This window comes from Atractosteus spatula, chromosome 28 (assembly GCF_055471065.1).
Source record: "Atractosteus spatula isolate fAtrSpa1 chromosome 28, fAtrSpa1.hap1, whole genome shotgun sequence".
NCBI lineage: Eukaryota > Metazoa > Chordata > Actinopteri > Semionotiformes > Lepisosteidae > Atractosteus > Atractosteus spatula.
Genome location: NC_142733.1, coordinates 6958260 through 6977397, shown reverse-complemented (window position 1 = coordinate 6977397; position 19138 = coordinate 6958260). Strand labels below are relative to the sequence as shown.

The following is a 19138-nucleotide window of genomic DNA, read 5'->3' as shown; positions in this document are numbered from 1 at the left end:
TAATATGCAAAACATTTATTGTATTGAGTTGTACAAAAGTTTTCATTCAGTCATATATGTATTTTACAAATGGAAAGAAAAGGAAAAAAAAAAACTTTTGGCATGCACCCTCCCAATAGTCCCAACCCCCCAAGTCCTCTCAAAATAATGATAAAGTTTAGGTTTAAATGTACGCTTCAAATCAAAACATTTTAAAAAATGGTTTCAAATTTGGCTTAAGTTATAGCCGAGTTCACATTACTGCACAGTCCTGTGCATTTCATAGTATTGTGTCACCTGAAAAACGAAAAACATTACAGTAGGATAAGGCTAACGCTTCTTTGACAAGACAGCGCTTGAAAACAAAATTCCTGTTTTAATTGCTAAAGCTGTGATTTACGTTCTTTCACATGAATTAGCTATAAAACAGCTGACGCACTTTTAAAGAACTGTTAAGACAAGGTCACCCAATCTTGTCCAGCTCACTCACATTTGTCAAAACCTGAAAACAGAGTTCTGTCAGTATAGAAATTCAGTGCATGAAACAATGGATTAACCATTTTTGACAGCTTGTTTTCTTAAAAATGACTTTTAAAAGTCATAACTTGATTTTCAATGCTGTGATGGCAGTAGTATCAGTTTTCACATTATTCACAATAACCTGGTTGTCAGTTGTAAACAAAGAGCAGGTCAAAATAAAACCAAAAAAGAAACAGGAGAATTGTTTAGAAAAATGGCCGTTACAACATCTCTTTGAGAGACACAAAATGTTGCACACCAGTGGAAAAGGCATGATTCTAATATTCCAGGAAAAAGTCTACAGGTACAGTAAAAGTGCTAAAGTTGACTGGAAAATGTCTCTTGCTAAGCTATAACCCTGAACCTGCTGATCAGAGATCAAAGGTAAGCTTCACTCTGTTCCTCATAACTTTCAAATAAACAGCTGTATAAGAAAACATAATCTATTTAAGGTCTTAACCACCTGTTAATTGGAAAATGTAATACCTACAGTACCAGAACTGCACAGCCTTGCAACACAATGTTCACCCTTAATCAATATCCATCTATGAATCAATATTGTTCATCCAGAGTGCACTGTGGAAAAACTACAGTACATATCACCAACTAACCCAATTGTTTTTTTCAAAATTCTGCAATGTCACCTGGTGCCTTACTGTTCAGAAATAGGATAAATATTTTTTTAATTCTGCTACACACTGTAACTGCTGTTTTCGACCTAAACTTTACCACCTTGAAGAGAACTGTTTATGATTAAAATCCCCCACACTTGCATGTAAACTTTGTTTCAAATACCATTCTTCTAATTTAAAAATTAAAATACAAAGCACTGCATCTGAAGACAAAAATTCTGTTTCCCAGGCCAATATCTGTACTACAAAAATGTGAGATAGCAGTGTTAAATCCAACATTTTATAGAAAGAAGCTTTTAATTAAATCAAGGTTACCTGCATGGAAATAAGAACTAATCCAATTTTATCTCTTTAATTTTGATATAAAATTAGAAAAAACCCCAAAACACCCAAATGCATTAATATGGCTAAGTTAATCATAATGTTTACTAGGGAATATTGCTACACTGAAACCCTGGCCACATGTTAAACATTTCCAAATCCTGAGAAACTTTAAAAGCAAGAGACCTCAGCTCCAATGGAGAATATCTGAGACCCCTTAAATAGCAGCCATTAGTTAGACACCCGTATAATTAAATTATTCAGGCTACTGAAAATGCGAATTCAATTTTCAATTCCAAGTCTCTCTACATTTGTCTACAATTGAAACAGGCTACAAAATCACTTAAGACCCACAATATCTTGGTAACTGAGTTCATTTCTTTGCAGCTTCTTCAGATAGAATATACAAAAACAACTTGTAAAATTTCTGTAGGTCAGATACCTTAAATATTTATGGTAAGGTACAGAGAAGATAACCCTTCATAAGGGTTTAGCCAATAAATCTGAGGCACGGTTATACATTCAGTGTCAAGTTAATTTGCAAAAAGAAATAAAATTGGATTATTAAGCAGGTCGCTTACAAATTCAGAAGCCAAAATTTCTACTGTGGTTCTTTTTTCAAAATTGATTTGTGCAATCAGTCTGTCTGAGAAACTGAATTTTACATATACAAGAATACATACTTATGACCTGAATATAATAACTGAATACTCTATAGCATTAGTGTAAACAGGGTGGAAACTATCAATGAGCCAACCCTTTCTGGAGTGTGTGAAATGGGGACCGCAGATTTTCCATTGAAACTGGAAACAAATACAGCCACACCTCACCTTTACATCACACTACAGCAGGCAACATTCAAGCCCACATTGGTTGAATATATTGTGTTTCGCACATACTCTTTTTTTAGCTTTGCCAACTGCTTTTATGCCACACATAAGTACTACATTTCTTATTCTGTGTGAGGACAGCACACATTTTTTAAATCTTTGGCAAGTTCATAAATGACTGGAATGTTGTCTGCTTGGAATTCCAGTATCTACCTATGTCTCATGCAAAGTTCTACAATTTTTTTTTCCCCCAATTCAAACAGCATGGCTGTTTCATCTTATTTTCCACCCTGTTTATTCCATCAGCAAAGCCAGCCTACTAAGCCACTACACACAGCTTCTATGTACCAGCTGTCAGTAAAAACATCTATATAACTTTCAGTTAAAAATCAAAGATAACATCCATAAGCCACAGTTTAAAACTTATTAAACCTTCATGGTCTTCATACTGCCCCAGGGGAGACTACAGCTTAGGACAGGGAAGAAGCCAGACAGAAAGGGGATTTTTTTATTCAATCCTAAACCTGCTAGTGGCTCCAATATCAGCCAAGATAGCAATATATTCAACTCCCAATGATAACATGTTTGTTCACAGTGCAGGCCAACAGCTGTTCACCATGAGCAAAAATGCAAAGTATCCAACTTAATACAGGAGTGTCCCCCAGCACAGGCCTCAGGTGTAACTGCATTGTTTAAACACCACTGTCTCTGGGCCTCCTGTAGGTTTCAAATAAGGCGCCACAGACGCCAGAGCCACAAATCTGGAAAACAGCCTGGAACTGTGTCAAAATTGTCTAGAGCCAAGGTTGACAAAATTCCACCCTTTTGTTTTATTCCTCCTCCCATTTCAAAAAAGGCATGAAATTGTACCTTCCTCTCTCTAAGCTGTAGGCGTTTCTTTATAATTAGTATTAAATGACTGCACAAACATGCTTTGTCAAGGAAGGCTAATTTTGGTAAGCTTCGACCCTTCAAAACAAATACACTGCAAAATAGTGTTTATGATACCTGGAGGTTAAACAAAATCCATTTTAAAAACATCTGGGCAGTTTTATTTGGTAAAAAAAGCAGAACGAAATTTTAAAAAGTACCCAGAATTTAAGGATTGAACACAAAATGAAATGTACAAAAATATTTTAAGTGGCTCCAGAAGAAATAAAAAGTAGGATTTAAAAAAAAGCAGGTGTTCCTTTTTACATAATCGAACACTCTCTGGATGCTGCCTTTGGGTCTCCCTGGAAACAATAAGAACAAAATTAACATCTTTCAAAGACATCTAAACCAGACATTCAGTTCAGCAACTCTAAGACAACGAATGCACATTTCTAAAGGTTTACGATCTAGGTCTAAATCTTGTTTTTAACATGTTGTTTATCAGTTTATTGGGAATAACTGCTTCAAAGTAGACGATAACGCAATACACTCCAAGAAAATATCATTCACATTAGTAATATGCCAATCGCATGTTTTTGCATTTCATACAAGCATCCTGTATGTATTCAGAAACATGGAAAAAAACACTAGAGAGGAGAATTGTCAAAGATGATTCATAATGTGAGTTAAGATCTTCCTCTCCTAGCTACTGTATGTACAATGACCCTCTATGAACAAAAACCAACCTGCTGGTGGAAAAGATCCTCTTCCCCAAAATCTGCATCCTCCTCTTCCTCCACCTCTACTAGGGATTTCGTTACAGTCCTCTTGGCTACTTCCTAGAGAGGGAAAGAAAGTTGTAGTAATGGGGTCTGATAAGAGAAGAAAGTCAGAAAGCATGCAGGTCTCCTTTAAAGATTACCAGGGAGGATCTCAAAGCTCTCGACGCATAGGAGACGAGCCATTTCACCCTCCGGACTGATGCAACCCCCACTCCACAGCCGATCAGGCAGGGAAATTGTTTCACTCACTTAATTAAATGGGAACTTTAATTGGCTAGATCGTGCACACCCAAAAAGGAATTCAGCCAGGACAGCAAAGTAAACACACTTCTATACTCTTACGAAAGGAGCCGTGAGATCTTTAATGACCAAGTCGTTAGGGCCTTGATTTAACATCTTATCCAAAAGACGGTGCCTCTTACAGCGCAGTATCCCATCATTACACTGGCAGGTAATTATAGTCCAGATGGCAGGGTTGCATTTGCTGGTCCGTTAATACAAATAAAGACCAGATCCGGGTCAGACCAACTCACTGCGTTAACCAAACACTTAAACAGAGCTTGTTAATAATGAGACTCTCCCTTCCCACCCGGGCCAGGTTGAGAGCTGAAAGGAAGTCTACCTCTCCATCCGAGTTGACGAGGAAGGTCACGATGTCATCTCCAGTGCCCCAGGAGCTCTGGGTTTTCCACAGCAGGTTGGAGGGAGGGGCGTGCGTGACCCCAGCATCGGCACTCCAGACCTAGGCAAGAGAAGAGCCAAGCTCCTCATTTAAAATCAACAAACACAGCAGCTTGCTTTCTAGACAGCTATTCTAATTCTCAGAGTCCCATTTAGGCAAGGACAGAGAAGTGGCAATAGCCAAATAATGGTCAATAGAGTTCCCTTCATTACCTTATAGCAGCTGGCACTTAGAGCAGAAAACTGAAGTTGAGCCACTAGCAGCTACTACAGTGGTATTGTACCCAAACTCTTCTTCAACTTTAAAACTTAATCTTTCTAGTATTTCATAAAGGACTAATGACACCACTTGCTACTTTTTAAAAAACCTTTGTGATTTTGTATTTAGATTTACACGTGCTTACCGTGACTGTCTGTCCAGCTTTAAGGAGATACTTCGGGGTGAACTTGTAGGCAATTTCATCTCCATCACCAATCCGTCTCTTCAGTCTCCAGTTGCCAAGAGACTGATCCTACACAAGCAGAAGTAAAAACCTTTACTAGAACTGGAAAGCAATAATCTTTGGGGAACAAGATGACCAATTTCACTTTGAGTTCCGAAAAAAGCAGACTTTGTATTAAAGTAGACTTTAACAGAACTCACAGCTGGTGTAGTTTATTAAAAAAATGAAAGACTTCTGGACTCTAGAGTGCACTTCAGCGGGGGTGGCAAACCCTGATCCCAAACTTTCATGGGTCATTCTTAAATTATTGATGTCTAAATGCTAGGAACACTTTCATTTTCGACTAGTAGGCGATCTGTGCAAGTAAGCAATTTACAGAGCATTTGCGTTTGGAGTGATTAACACCAGAGATGCCTCAAGGAAGGCAGCTGTTCACCGCCTAATTTGATCAACACTCACGTTTTAAGTTCTTCATGGATTGACAATTGAAGGGCGGCCAACAGGACCTGGGGCTCTCCAGGACCAGGGGCTCTCCACCCCTGTGCTATAGCCCCCAGTTTGTGTTCAGCAGGCACCGCGGCGACGCTGCACCTCACCTTCTCCGCATTGTTCTTCAGGGTAACGGACTTGCCCTCCAGGTCGATCTCCTCGATGGTGATGCTCCCGGTGGTCTCCGCCTGCTGGCTGATCTGGAACCTGGGCTGGCTGACGGTGCCGGACTCCTCCATCTCCACGCGCTTTCTCTTGGCGCGGGATGAGCGGGTCACGCTCCCGCTGGCCAGGCTGCTGGAGGTGACGCGGGACACGGTCACCCTGGAGGAGGGGCTGGGGGACAGCTTGAGCCTGCAGAGCAAGAGGAGCGAGAGGGTCAGCACCTCGCCCTCTCCCATGGGGCGACGCAGCGCATCTATTCTTCCGACAGTCCGCCATCCTTCACTTCTGAAAATAAACTCAAGGGAAAACCAGGGGATGGTTTCTGTACCCATCTTCCCCCAACGTGATACAATACTATACAGTACAATTCCTCATAGAAACATTCATTTGAATGCAAAAGGATACATTCAGGAATTGATTTAAAATAGAATTACACTCAAGATTTCACTCCCCCCCCCCCCAACATAAGAGATGCGAACTTTAATACACAGCATTTTGGTGTCAATAGTCTTTAGTAGAAATAAGAAGACTAGAAAACTAAGAAAATTGGTTTTGTTTCAGTGCACCCCTTTCAATTAAATGTAGCTTATGTGATCCAGCTGGGATTTGCTGCCCTGTCAATTGTTTTACTGCAGGCACTTGCTTTTGTTTTGAACTTTACAACCCTTCCAGATCAGAAGCTGGTTCGCCTAGCCCAGGTACAGCTTGGACGTTTTCCAAAACTGTTCAGCTTTGCCACAGGATCTCACATCTATGGAAGGGTGTGTGCAGAGCATTACTCCCCACCATGGGTTATTATTTCAGGTTCTTACCTAGGGGCTTCAATATAACATGTCTAAAGGGAAAGTCAACTCCCATGTGTCCAACTCCACCACTTACACCCACAACCTGATATTTCCTTAGGTCTCCTACCCCAGTACTGACAAGGCTCGGCATCAAGATCTTCCTGCAAGGTGCTAAACCAATCCCATTACTCGGATATGAAGCCTTACTACTCTCCAGACGTGAGATTCAACTCCACGCATAAGTCATCCCCACTTAAAGACCATAAAAGAGGGGATTTATATTTTTAGCTGGAATGAGATCTAGCAAGTTATGAGACGTATGAGAGGGGTAATGAGGCCACCACAACAAAAGCTGCTCCTAATTTTCCAAAATATTAATGGGACAAATCTAAAAAAAGATCAAGGTGGTCTCCCCAGCCTCTTGTAAAAAAGAAGCACAATGCTTTAGAGCCATCAGCTATATATCACTGCAACTCACAGCTAGCAGGCCACTGAAGCTCAGCAGGTGTGAGCCTGGCCTGTACCTGGATGGGTGACTCCTGGGAAAGCTAAGGTTCCTGCTGGAAGAGGTGTTAGTGGGGCCAGTAAGGAGAGCTCATCGTGTGGTCTGTGCGGGTCTTGATACCACAGTATAGTGCTGGGGATGTTATACTGTAAATGAGGGGACGAGACGTAAAACCGAGGTCCCGATATTAAAAAATCCCAGGGTACTTCTCAAATAAAATGGGGATATAGACCCTGGTGTCCTGGTCAAATTTCCCCCTGGCCTTTACTTATCATGACCTCCTAATAATCCCCATCTATGAAATGGCTTCATTACTCTGTTCTCCTCCCCCCTTGTAGCTGATGAGTGTGGTGAGAGTACTGGTGTACTCTGGCTGCTGTCACATCATCCAAGGTGGTGCTGCACATTGGTGATGGGGGAGGGGAGTCCCCATTTGCTTTGAGTGGAGTTTCCACAAAAGTGCTATATAAGTGTAAGGATTATTGTTTGGGAGTCTAGCTCCTGCTTGTGTTACAGTCAAGACTGCAGAGCCCCACACCTGTTCTCCTCCCCCTCCAGCAGCTTGTTGTAGGCGCTGATCTCCATATCCAGCGCCAGCTTGACGTCCAGCAGCTCCTGGTACTCGTTCAGCTGCTGCTGCATCTGGTCCCTCATTTCCGCCATCTCCCGCTCCTTGGCGTCCAGCTGCCGGCGGTACTTGTCCCGGTCGCTGGCCAGCAAGTCTTCCAGCTCACGGATGCGTTCTTCCGCTGCGCTGGCCTGCACGGAGAGCGGTACAGAGCGGGGTTCAGGTCTCTACAAGCACAAGCCTGGGTCGACACACACAGCACATCTGCAGAGCTATCATGTAGACAGCAATGGCAGCATCAGGAGTCACGTGTTACTTTGAAAAAATAATTTTAAAACTTTAAGCTTAAACTGTGGGTGATGTCATTAAACCACTATTTTTTTTAAACAGAGATTAAAATGAATATAAGATTTGTTTGAACTTTTTTTTACTACTTTGGGGTCGGCACTGTAGCCAAGTCCTAGTTCTGACACGGTATAATAAAGAGGAGAATATCCAGCTCCCTTTAACGCTGCCCATTACAACTGAATTTTGTTAATTTTTCTTTAAAAGCTTCTCAATATTCTTTATGAATTTCTCAAATATCCAATGCCAACAAGATATCACTTCCAACAGACAGAAACCTATTAAAATGTCGACTGCCGAATGAAATTAAATGCTACTGCCACACAGGATATAAAATTAACATGAGTGAGTGACAACAGATTTGATAAAAATGCACAGGGATATAGCAAGACCCTAAATTACAATTATCACGAGAAAACACACCATGAATTACCGAAAAGCAAATCTTGGATTCAATTAAGAGTAATGTGGTTTATAGTATGTGATAATTAGTAGTGTCAGACCTTTTACATGAAAATGCCCGTATCATGCTAATCAATGTGCCTCCAGTAATGTAGGTCAGAGCACAGTGCAGCAAGTTATATAAGCATCCTTGGGGACCATCAATTTCTAAAGGTCTGGAGCAATGTAATTGTTTAAACAGGTTGTGAGGTCAATTAAATTAATTCTTCAGCTCTCCTGGACCAGTTGTTCCATTGATTGTTGACATGGCTGATCTATGGCTTACGCAAGTGGTCTTAATCTTTAATCTTAGTCGGTGACTTTGGGGGACTGACAATTGAACTGGGGCTTTTCTGGACCAGTGCTGGAGAGCCCTGGTGTAAGTATTACACATACACGTGAATCCTACCTGTTTCTGCAGGGCAGACAGCTGGTATCCCAGGCTCTCAATCCTCATGTGCGCCTCCTGCAGCTCCTCACGCGCCGTGCTCACAGCCTTGTCATTCAGGTCAGAGGAGACCTTCGCATTCTCCAGCTGAACAGGGAGGAAATACGGAACTTTATCTGGCTTCCTAGTTCACCCACTTTACTCATGGATATCATGCACTGCACCACTACAACTAGAAAAGAGAACTGTGTGATACACAGTGTTGCGGGGATACAATGAACACAGCAATGGAGGGAGAAGGAGGTTCTAATAAGGAAATTCCTATTCAAATCCAATTTTGCCCATGTGCGACTACTCATAGCTAAAGAACCACTGGCACCTTTAGAACAATGTACATTGTGAGACAGCACTTACAATGCAACGGTACAGCTAAAATACAGTAGTGTGCTACAAAGAACATCACTTATAACAAACTCACATAGTTATCAAGGGTCATTTTCATTATACTTCTACATTTTATTGAAATGGTATTATACAGATAAATTAATTACGCTGAGCACATTAGTCACCAACAGGTTGTCTACTGTGAATGTCACAGGACAGCAGTGAGTTCACCTTCTACTGGGAGCAATAAAGATGATGCGCATTGGTGATGCAGGCTTTGCACCAGGCAGTACATGCTGGCTTGTGGGGTTCTTTCCTATTCTTCGCAAAATGCATGTGAAGAATATGCATCTGTTCCCAGATCTCCGAGTTCTGTATGCCAAATGTCAGCCCAGATCATCCCACAGATGTTCAATAGGCCTGAAGACTAGCGAATTGGAAATCTGGGGTGTGATTCTCACATTCTTATCTCACATGCAAGTTATTGTTACACATTCAGCATGAGGACATATGCTGTCCCGGTGGTATAATCACATCAGAATGAGCTCTGAACAATGGGTTTTGAGTGAAGTCCCAAGTTTTGAGCCATACTAGTATGTAGTGACTAGACCCCACATTATGTCTGCTATAACATCTTGCCGGGTTCGAAACTGTCAAGCTGCTGACTGTGAACACCCTATACAGGGTCAAACCATTACCTTATTACATTCAGCTGTTTTGATGTGTTTCAAGCTATTTCCCCCTTCAGAATGCATAATGGAAAACAGGTGTCAAGCGTTCCTATTTCAAACAAACTCTTCCCTCTCCGCTGGTAACTGTCTGTTTGGAAGCTACAAATACTGCATACTTCACATTCCAAACGAACATGTGGTATTCTTTCCATGAAAGACTTTTGTGCTGCTTAAATGTAAAGAATTTAATTTAAGAATCAGAATATTGTTACACAATATGTAAGACCGAATCTGAGTTTTTACTTAACATTTTCTTGAACAGGTGAAGGTGCATTCCACGCTGAAAGGTAAAGAAAAGAAACTACATTTCGGCGGTGGAGCCTTCTTCGGGTGTTTTCGCTACCTTTCAGCTAGGAATGCTCCTTTGCAGCCAACATAGCTCCCTACTTGATTCTCTTGACGAGGTTCAAATGTAGTTCACTCACTATCCACAACACCTTGATAAAATCCTTCATCTCTAAGGCTGCCAACTCATGTCTACCTATTAAAATAATGTCTTGCGAAGCTACTTCTAAACTGAGATCTGATTTTTGTTTTGTCTCTTGCAGTGTTTACATTAAAATGTTCACATCTTCAACGGTTTTTTGTGTAAAACAGTTATGACGCTTCTGACACTGATTTTTTATATTTAACGCGGCCATCCTAAATGTCTGTTTGGCAACAGTGTAATAAATAGCTGGATAAATATTAGTTTCCGAGTAGCAACACACTCTTACCTCTGGCTGTTATTTCTGTCCCTCTGTCACCATCACACTCGTAGTCTGTCCCTTGTCCAAAACTACCCTCCAGCTCCTCTGTTCTGTTCCTTCCTCCTTAATTGAATGACTTTCCAGCTTTCCTGCATGAATCCCTTCACTACGCTGACTCAGTTTTAAAATAAAAATCATTCTTTTGAAACTTGCAAACATGGCCATTCTGTACAGTTCTGACATTTCCCAACATGGAAAAAGACACTTCCAAGTTGCTGACAATTCAACAGCTATACTTTCAAGTGCCTTGCAGAAAAAGAGTAAGAAAGTAGATGGCTGAATATAACTGCTTTTTCCAATTCAGGGTTGTAGGAGAGCCGGAGTCTATCCCAGCAAGCAATAGGCACAAGGCAGGGTACACCCTGGATGGGACACCAGTCTATCACAGGGCACAGACAAACACGTACTCACCCACACCAGAGCCACACAAACTCCCCACAGACAGCACCCCAGGTCTGCAATTTAACCCAAGGCCCAATCGCAGTAATGCTAACCACTGCCCTACCGAGCCTAGTAGGCCCTTGACTCTACATCTTAAGAACTCAAGGGCCTGTAAGAACACATTTTCACCACAAAGCACTTAAAAAGGGCCGTCTTTTGGTCATCTGTGCTCAAGACCAACGGCAGTGCAACACCAGTGGCAGGGAAAGGCTTACCTTGGCCTGGAAGGTGTTCTCCAGCTCCTGCTTGTAGATGGCCACCTGCTCGTCGTGCTGCCTCCTCAGATCCTGCAGCGCCACGGACAGCTTGTACTCGTACTCCTGCTGCCTCCCGCTGTCCACCTCGACCATGCGCCTCTCGTGGCGCCGCCGGGTCTCCTGCACCTCCTGGGGGAGCCACACAAGCACGGTGCCCTCAGAGGGAGCCTGTCAGTGCCCTGGGGAAGGGCCGAGCAGGCCAGAGCACTGCAAGCCCACTGCGCCTCCCTTGGGAAGGCAAGGCAGCGCAGCCTCACTCCCAGGGGGAGCCAAGCAGCTAATTCACCGAAATGCAACAAACAAGAGCATTGCAGCTGAGCACCTGACTAATAATATGGGTCTGCAGCAGCTCAGTGTGACCTAGGACTCTGGGTACAGAAACTCTGCTCACATTCGGCACAGGGAAGCGAAAGGAGTGAGTCCTCACATCCTGAAGGAAAAGATGCCGGCAGTCTAGTGAAGTGGGAAAACTCTCTGAATAACCGGCAGGCCATCAGTAAGCAAAGTAAGCAGCGGTTAGCTGGAGTCCAGAGCAAGCGCAGGGAGATGTGACTGGCAAGAGACGGAGGCCTTACCTCATCGTATATGTTCTTCCTGAAGTTCAGGTCTTCCTGCAGGCTCTGGCAGCGGTTCTCCAAGTCCACTCTCATCAGGGTCTCCGTCTCCAGCTGCTTCTTGGCCACGGTGTGGGCATCCTCAGCCTGCAATCACAACCCACTGGTCACCAGCGAGCGATGGTGGCAGCCACCCTTCTTACTATGCAGTTCTACCACCGCACGGCTTCAAAATACACATTTCAGTTTTACCACTTAGTGTTGCTACCAAGCATTCGAAAATCAAAATCAGGAAAACCCACTCAGTCCACTACGCATACAGACCATGAACTGTGTTGAACATGCCAGTATCAAACGATTCAGAAAAGGCTGAGGAGAGGTTTTTGCTGGAACATACCTTGGCAAGCTGGGCCTTCAGTTCGTTCACCTCTGCCACCAGGGCTCTGTTCTCGCTCAGGGCGGTGTTGAGGTCGGCCCCGCTCTTATTGCACTGAGCCTCCAGCTCCTTGATGCGCGCCTGAGCCGCAGCCAGGTCTCCATCCTTCTTTTTATAGCTGGGGGAGACAAAGCCACCCAAATGCAGCCCAGTTAACAACTCAGTGCCTCACGCTGATGGGGTTCAATAAGGATTGAATACAAGTTATTTTCAAAATGCGGTCAGCTTTCTGAAAAAAAAACACTGAAGAGCTAAACTTGGGGACTGTGACATCAGGATAGACCTTAATTTTTTTTTTCCCCCGTAACCCATAGCTCCATTTCCCCTTTGGTTTTAGCTGCGTGTGACCAAAGTTAGAAGGGGAATTCCACCACGTTAGTCACCGATGCATTTTGTTGGGCGACGCAGAACGAGACGGCCGCAGTTTACCGCAATGACATGCAAGTTCCGTGGAAGAATGTCTACACATTTTCAAGGGGAAGATCAGCAGAACCCACCCCCGAAGAAATAGGTTGTCTGACTGTTTTTTTAAAATGTGACAGCTGAAACACAAAGTACCAGAATGTATATAAAACACATATATATATAAAAAAAGATTTGCATGCACAGCTCCAGCATGGCAGAACCGCCTGCTCTAATACTACGTACAGAAGAGCAGCACATGGCCCTGCACAAGCTGCTGCACTTCCTGCACTGCGATAGTTCCCATAGCAACGTTGTAAACGGTGCCAAACAATGAGAACTTTACCGCTGCATGTAAAGAGAGAGGCCTGCGTCATGTGAGGTTGTTCTAATGATAAATGCCATTAACGCAGGGACTTTCCCCCCCCCAATGTCAAAAGGCGTCTCACCACAAACCGCAAGACCTTGCTTGGGCTTAATAATGCTCAGTTTATCATGGTTACAATATAAACATTGCTCTTAAGCAGATAAGAAGAGTCAGGTGCCCCCACATAAACTAAAAGTCTGCATTCATCATATGTGAAATCACGTGTGTAAGAATCACTGTATAGGTTACACAAGCAAGCGAGGACCTTCTTAATTTTGAGTTACTAAAAGAGCATCGCTCTTGATATGAGACCATATCATTAAAGAGCTGCACATGGAAATATGAAGTTTAATTTAAAACCTAATAAAAAAATATATTAACCTAAAGGCTTTCTAAAAGTATGCTCAAAACCCTTGCATTGACTATACACAAAGCCCAGAAAACTACAGACTAAATGACAGGTGTGCTGAAAGAAATGTCTCTCTGTGGGTTGGTGTTTCCCTGCAAAATGTATGAACGTTTAAAATTCCCCAATCTTGACGAATCCAGGTTTTCAACCTAGTGCAGGTAATGTATTATTATTTGTTTGACGTTTCTGGTCCAAACAGTTTGAAGGGTTTACTGTTGCCAACTTTTTTTAGATGGCAAATTTTCGCAGTAATCCATACAGCTGGATTCCACAGAGCAATCAAGGAAGAGATCCCTGTTGCAGTGTCCCCACCTGGGATCTGAGCCCAGTCAGGAGTCCAGCACACTGCTACCCCTAAAGCACTGTGGCCACTCAGATCTGGAAAGGGGTGAAACTTCACCCACATCATGAACGTGAACATCACTCTTAACAGTCTCCGGTGCAAAATCCCCTTTGCTTTTATTTAATTATTCAAGGGAAAAGAATACAGGTCTTTTGAGGGGGGAAAAACAGCTTTGCGAGTTTTTTCCCCCCACTAAAAACAAGGTAAAAGGCCCTTTTTAATTCCTGTGTGCATCTAGATAGTTAAAAACTTTTAAAAATTGACGCACCCTGCATTTCTGAACAAGCCTCCAGCTCACAACACCATACGAGTTTTTCAAATCCTTTTCAGGACATCCGAAAGGACAAAAAAGGGCGTCATACTCACTTCCTGGTGACCTCCTCGAGCTCGGCGTTGGCCTTTCCCAGGTCGATCTGCAGTTTGGCCCTGTCCCGGGCCGTCTCGTCCAGGACACGCCGGGCATCCGCCAGCTCCCCCTCATACAGGCTCTTAATCCCGCTCACCTGTCGGGGGGGACAGACAGGCACTGAGTGTCCACATTCGCACCCCAACCTGAGGGCAGACCTCGCACATACCATCCGCACACGCGGGCAACAGAAGAGCCTGGAATTCTCCTCCTCGCCCTCAGCGCTCGATACAACATACTGATAATTACAACTCGATTCAGGGGAATTCATTTTTCAGCAGCCCTCACGACACATTTGTCACAGATCTTTACACAGACTATACAGATCGCACAACACAATAAATCAAAAGGAAATCAGTGCAAGGGGATGCAGTTCAGTGCATCACTTAATAACAGTGTAACCATCAACAACAGAGGACAGAAAAACAAAAACCCTCTTTGGTTAAGAAGAAATCTCCGGGGGTAAAAGGCCAGATGGTTTCCCACCCCTCCAGGCACTAGCTATGCATCGTGAGGCAGTATATGTGTGAGCCGTGTTGGGAGAGGTTGTGCGTACGATTGGATGCATTAAAACTTAACAATGCACGACTCACATGCATGATAGAGGCGTTAAGACATTTGTGGTAGCTTTGAACATCCACATTTACAATAGTCCTAGATTTGCCAACCTATAAAGTGAATGTTTCAAAACACCTGACTAATTTCATTGGAGCACAGTCATATACGACGTCCATATAGCTATTGTACAACACAAGGCACACCGCATTCGCTATCATCAAAATTGTTTAGCAATCATCTATATTTAATAATGTCCCTCCATTTTCTAAGCGCGTATTGTCGGAGAGCCACAGTTCAAGTTTAAAACTTTGTTAAAAAATCGTGATTATTTTTGTAAATTTAACGCAGCTTGACAGGAATCCTGCTGGATTACAGCCAGAGAAGAGGCGTGGATCTCCAGAGTTTTGGCTGTTATCCAGGAGAGGATATTAAAACCCAGAGGCCGCCCTGGGGCTGTTGCCTCTACAGTCGGTCACACCCAGCCAGAGGAGCTCTGCAAACGCGGGCTGAAGTCATCTATGAAACTTTTTTTTAAAATATATATGCAAGGTCCTTCCGGTGTACCTTCAGTGAAAAGGCACGGTCTGGCACTAGATCTCCACCAGCCACGTTAACAGCTCAAATGGCGCTCTGTGATCAAACCAGTTTTCAAAGAACTTTTTTTTTAAAAGGTTGTTTTCACATTTCTTGGTGGGGGTGATATATGATCCAAGTAGTTCACACTGCTGCCCTGCGATACTACTTAGAAAAAGAGTCAGTCGTTAGCATCTACTATTAAAAGTCTACTTACTAACGATCATGCATAACAACGTCAACTGTATCATTCAATGTACCTATTACAATGGTGATCTTTAAAACACTGTAATGAGTTACTAATATAGCCATAAACAGCAAGTCCAGTGCGCTAGACGGCTGTGGGGCGTATATCTTGGGTTGTTTTTTTTGCAAAGGGGCAACTCGACGACCAAGACCATAAGACACTTCCAATAGGTCCGGCGGACAAATGCAAACAACAGAGGTCCTGAGGGCTGGGTAACCAGACACATCTACTGCTAACCGCAGTCTTCTGTCAAGCGCTGTCCCGCATTTCAAAGAAAAACAAGGTGTCAGATTCCCAAGCGACTCCTCCTCCCCCCATCTGGATACCAGGCGGATTTTGGGCGAGGCAATTTTAAAAAAAAAATCGGGAAATCTCGGCGTTTTCATGACAACGAGAATAAGAAAGAAAAAGTCTTGAAAAGTCTGCTCAAAGTAAAAATAAAAAAGTTTGCCCGAATCGTGCACTTGGGACAAGGCACCAACGCAAGACGTTTCCTGTCTTGCGTTGGTGTTCCAGTTCAGCTCGCCCGGGGAAACCGCTGAGTCCCCCCCAACAACACCCTTTCTTGCCATCTCCAACAACGGCGTGTTCAGTCTACTATACTGCCATACCACACGGATCAGCTGGAAGAGTTGCTGAAGACCCCCGCAGACGAGCAGACCCCTCGATGTCGGTGCAGTTGGGTGCAGCGGAGACAAAAACACACTCCGGCGTGTCAATCTCGGAGCCACAGTCCGATCTACAACCCAGCTACTCTTGCCAAGTGCCCACCCGCGCTATTTTGAATACTGCAACACTGTTCCCACAGCAAAGCACTGAGCGCCCCCCCCCAATTCATCTAGAAAGAGCATCGGGAATCTGAGCAAAACCACTCAGATCTGCAAAGATGACGCCGCTGATACTGGAGTAAGAGTCGTAGGAAAACACCCGCAGTAAAAACCAGTCTAATGCAAACACAACCAGTCCCTATGCACACACGAGGGGCGGGGGATTCCTGCATTTTTACATAGGTTTGCATTTTAGAGACAGGTACGTCCATCGCAGCCTGGACTGCACGAAGTTCTATTTGAAAGTGTTAAAATAAAGATCTCGAACACACAGTTTGGGCTTTAAATACTGAAGAGCACCCCGCGTGTATCGTCCAGGCACGGAAAACCCACCTCTCGTGTGGTGACCTCTTCCTTCTCGGAGACTTTCACCATCAGCCGGTCGTTCTCCAGCTCCAGAGCCCGGACGCGGTCGATGTAGACGGCCAGGCGGTCATTGAGGTGGCGCAGCTCCTCCTTCTCCTGCAGCCGGGAGATGCGGGTCGGGGAGAGCGGCGTGTCCGCACTCTGCCGGGGAGTCCCGGCGGCTGAGCGGCTGGGGGTCGCAGTCGCCATCACACACACACACACTCAAAAAATATATATAACCGGAGTTCTGCTGGGGGAGGAAAAAAAAAACTCGCTGCGCTTCTACTGCACTACTTATAGAGCAATGCTAACTATTGTAGCTTAACCCCCTTCAATTCCCTTTTTTATACGCGTTTAACCCGTTAAACGTTTTTTTTGTAACTGTTTTAATTCATTCACACCACGCTCGCTCAATGAAGGAAGTCGGAGTCTCCCGTACAGTTAGGAAAGGCTCTGCCAAAGATGGCCGAGGCCCACGCAGCCCGCGCCAAAAACGCGTGGCGCGCAGGACTCTGGGACTTGTAGTTCTTTAGCTCATATCGTCTGTTCGTCTTTGTATAACTCATTTTCTTCCAGGTGTGGTACGAGTTCAGTTGCCTTTATACGCTAAGATCTTAATAGCAAACTCCCTGTTAGTGACACTGTTTGGAAAAAGGAATAACGTATAAATTAAAACACATCAGGTTACAACACCTACTAACGAATTGCTGTTGCGTTTATCACTTTCAGAAGAAAATGACTTGCAGTCTGCTCAAGACTTTGTCATTTCTTGTATCAGGACAAACGTTTTTTTACTGGAGTGAAGACATACAAATTTTCTTTCATATTGGTAACTGCAGTTTTCTGGTTCTCATTTAATTCCCCCCAAAATAATGAAGTTTATTACCTTAAGAGTCAACAACGCAAGATACAGTATCAACTTTGTTCAAAACAAAATTCAAAACGTATCTTTTTAAAAAGTGTCTTAGACGTGTGACTCCAACTACACATTATAGCAGTATTATATGAACTACTTATATATCATATGCACCATAAGAGACTCTATAAGGAACAACAGGTTTATGTCAAGAACAGATAAAAAAAGATAAACGTTAACAAGTATCGCTGGACTCTTAATACTACGAGTACCAGAGTGCATTGCGGGACGAGGTGGGGTGAAGCTTGACCTGTACGTTTCCACGCCCCCACGCAGATGATTGGCTAGGTCTGAAAAAAGCAAGTACTCCCATTGGTCGAGATACATTGCTGTTTGTAGAGGGCGAACGCGGCTTTCAAAATCTGGCGCCCCACCAGAAATACCATAAACTAACCGCTATTGGCATTATCATCATCATCACGGGGATGGACTTTATTCGAACACAGTACCGCGTTTCCATTTTAATTTTCAGATAAGGGCGACGGTCTTTTTTTTTTAGTCGCGTCAGAACAATACAAAACCAGACAAGCCTCTTCGGCACTAATCCCTCTCCCCGGAGACCCCGTATTTCATTTGCAATGGAAAAATGCATGGAATAGGCGGTCAAAAGGGGAATTTTAAGTTTTACACTCATCTGGATCTTAACTCCTGTGTGAAGATTAGTTTTGCTTGAGGTTAACTCTATAATGCTGCAGTACTGTAACTATATATGTATAGGAAAATACTGCGCAAGGCTGGTGCCTTGTTTTCAACCAAAGTGTGGATTTAATTACAATTAAAGTGAACCCATTTAAAAACATTTAAGTCGAATGCTTTAAGCTTTAAAGTTTGTATTGTTTGAGACACTGATATTTAATTACAAAGCAAAACTTAAGATTCTCGCATCTTGAAGTGAAACTGTCCACCAGACCTGTTTTGGAGAATGACCTGAAGACTTTATTTTGAAGACTATGTTCTGTGTTACTATGCAAGGCTCTTTGGTTCTCTTCCTATTTTAAATTCTACCGTGTACTGGCAGAAAAATCATTCGTTTTTGTCCCTTGCTACTCAGTAGATCATTTTCAATTTTACGGGCTTCTGTTGGAAACAAGAGTCGTAGTTTCTATATAAGGAATGAAACCCCTAGCTTCACTGTCATTTAATTGTTGTTGCTAGCTCTGGTCCTGGAGAGCCATAATCAGGTCTTTTCAAGTTAACTATAAACCGCCAATGCGCAAAGGCATGTACTACATGTGAGTGTTCTAATAAATTGGTTCGTTTATATATCAGGAATGGCAGCCGGGAGCTACAAGGTGTTGACATTAAAAGGTGTTTCAACCTCAGTAGGACAGTTAAGTGGTGTTTTTCTGCTTACTGTTCAGGTACCTGTCCTGAGAAAAACCGGTTTTCGATAATCAGTCTGTCCAGTAGAGGGCGCTCTAAGATTTTCGCCTTCCTTATTTCT

At 43.3% G+C, this 19138-nt stretch overlaps 1 protein-coding gene across 1 annotated transcript; it reads right to left on the bottom strand.

Annotated features, from left to right (window-relative positions):
- Positions 1-17233, bottom strand: lmnb2 (lamin B2). Its single transcript, XM_088907735.1, has 12 exons — positions 16764-17233; positions 14186-14322; positions 12260-12416; positions 11884-12009; positions 11267-11437; positions 8768-8893; positions 7543-7763; positions 5657-5903; positions 5022-5129; positions 4559-4678; positions 3901-3993; positions 1-3516 (listed from the first exon to the last, which is right to left on the bottom strand). The coding sequence occupies exons 1-12, from the start codon at positions 16983-16985 to the stop codon at positions 3475-3477; spliced, it is 1770 nt and encodes a 589-aa protein (XP_088763861.1). The 5' UTR covers positions 16986-17233; the 3' UTR covers positions 1-3474.
- Between the last annotated feature and the right edge of the window lie 1905 nt (positions 17234-19138).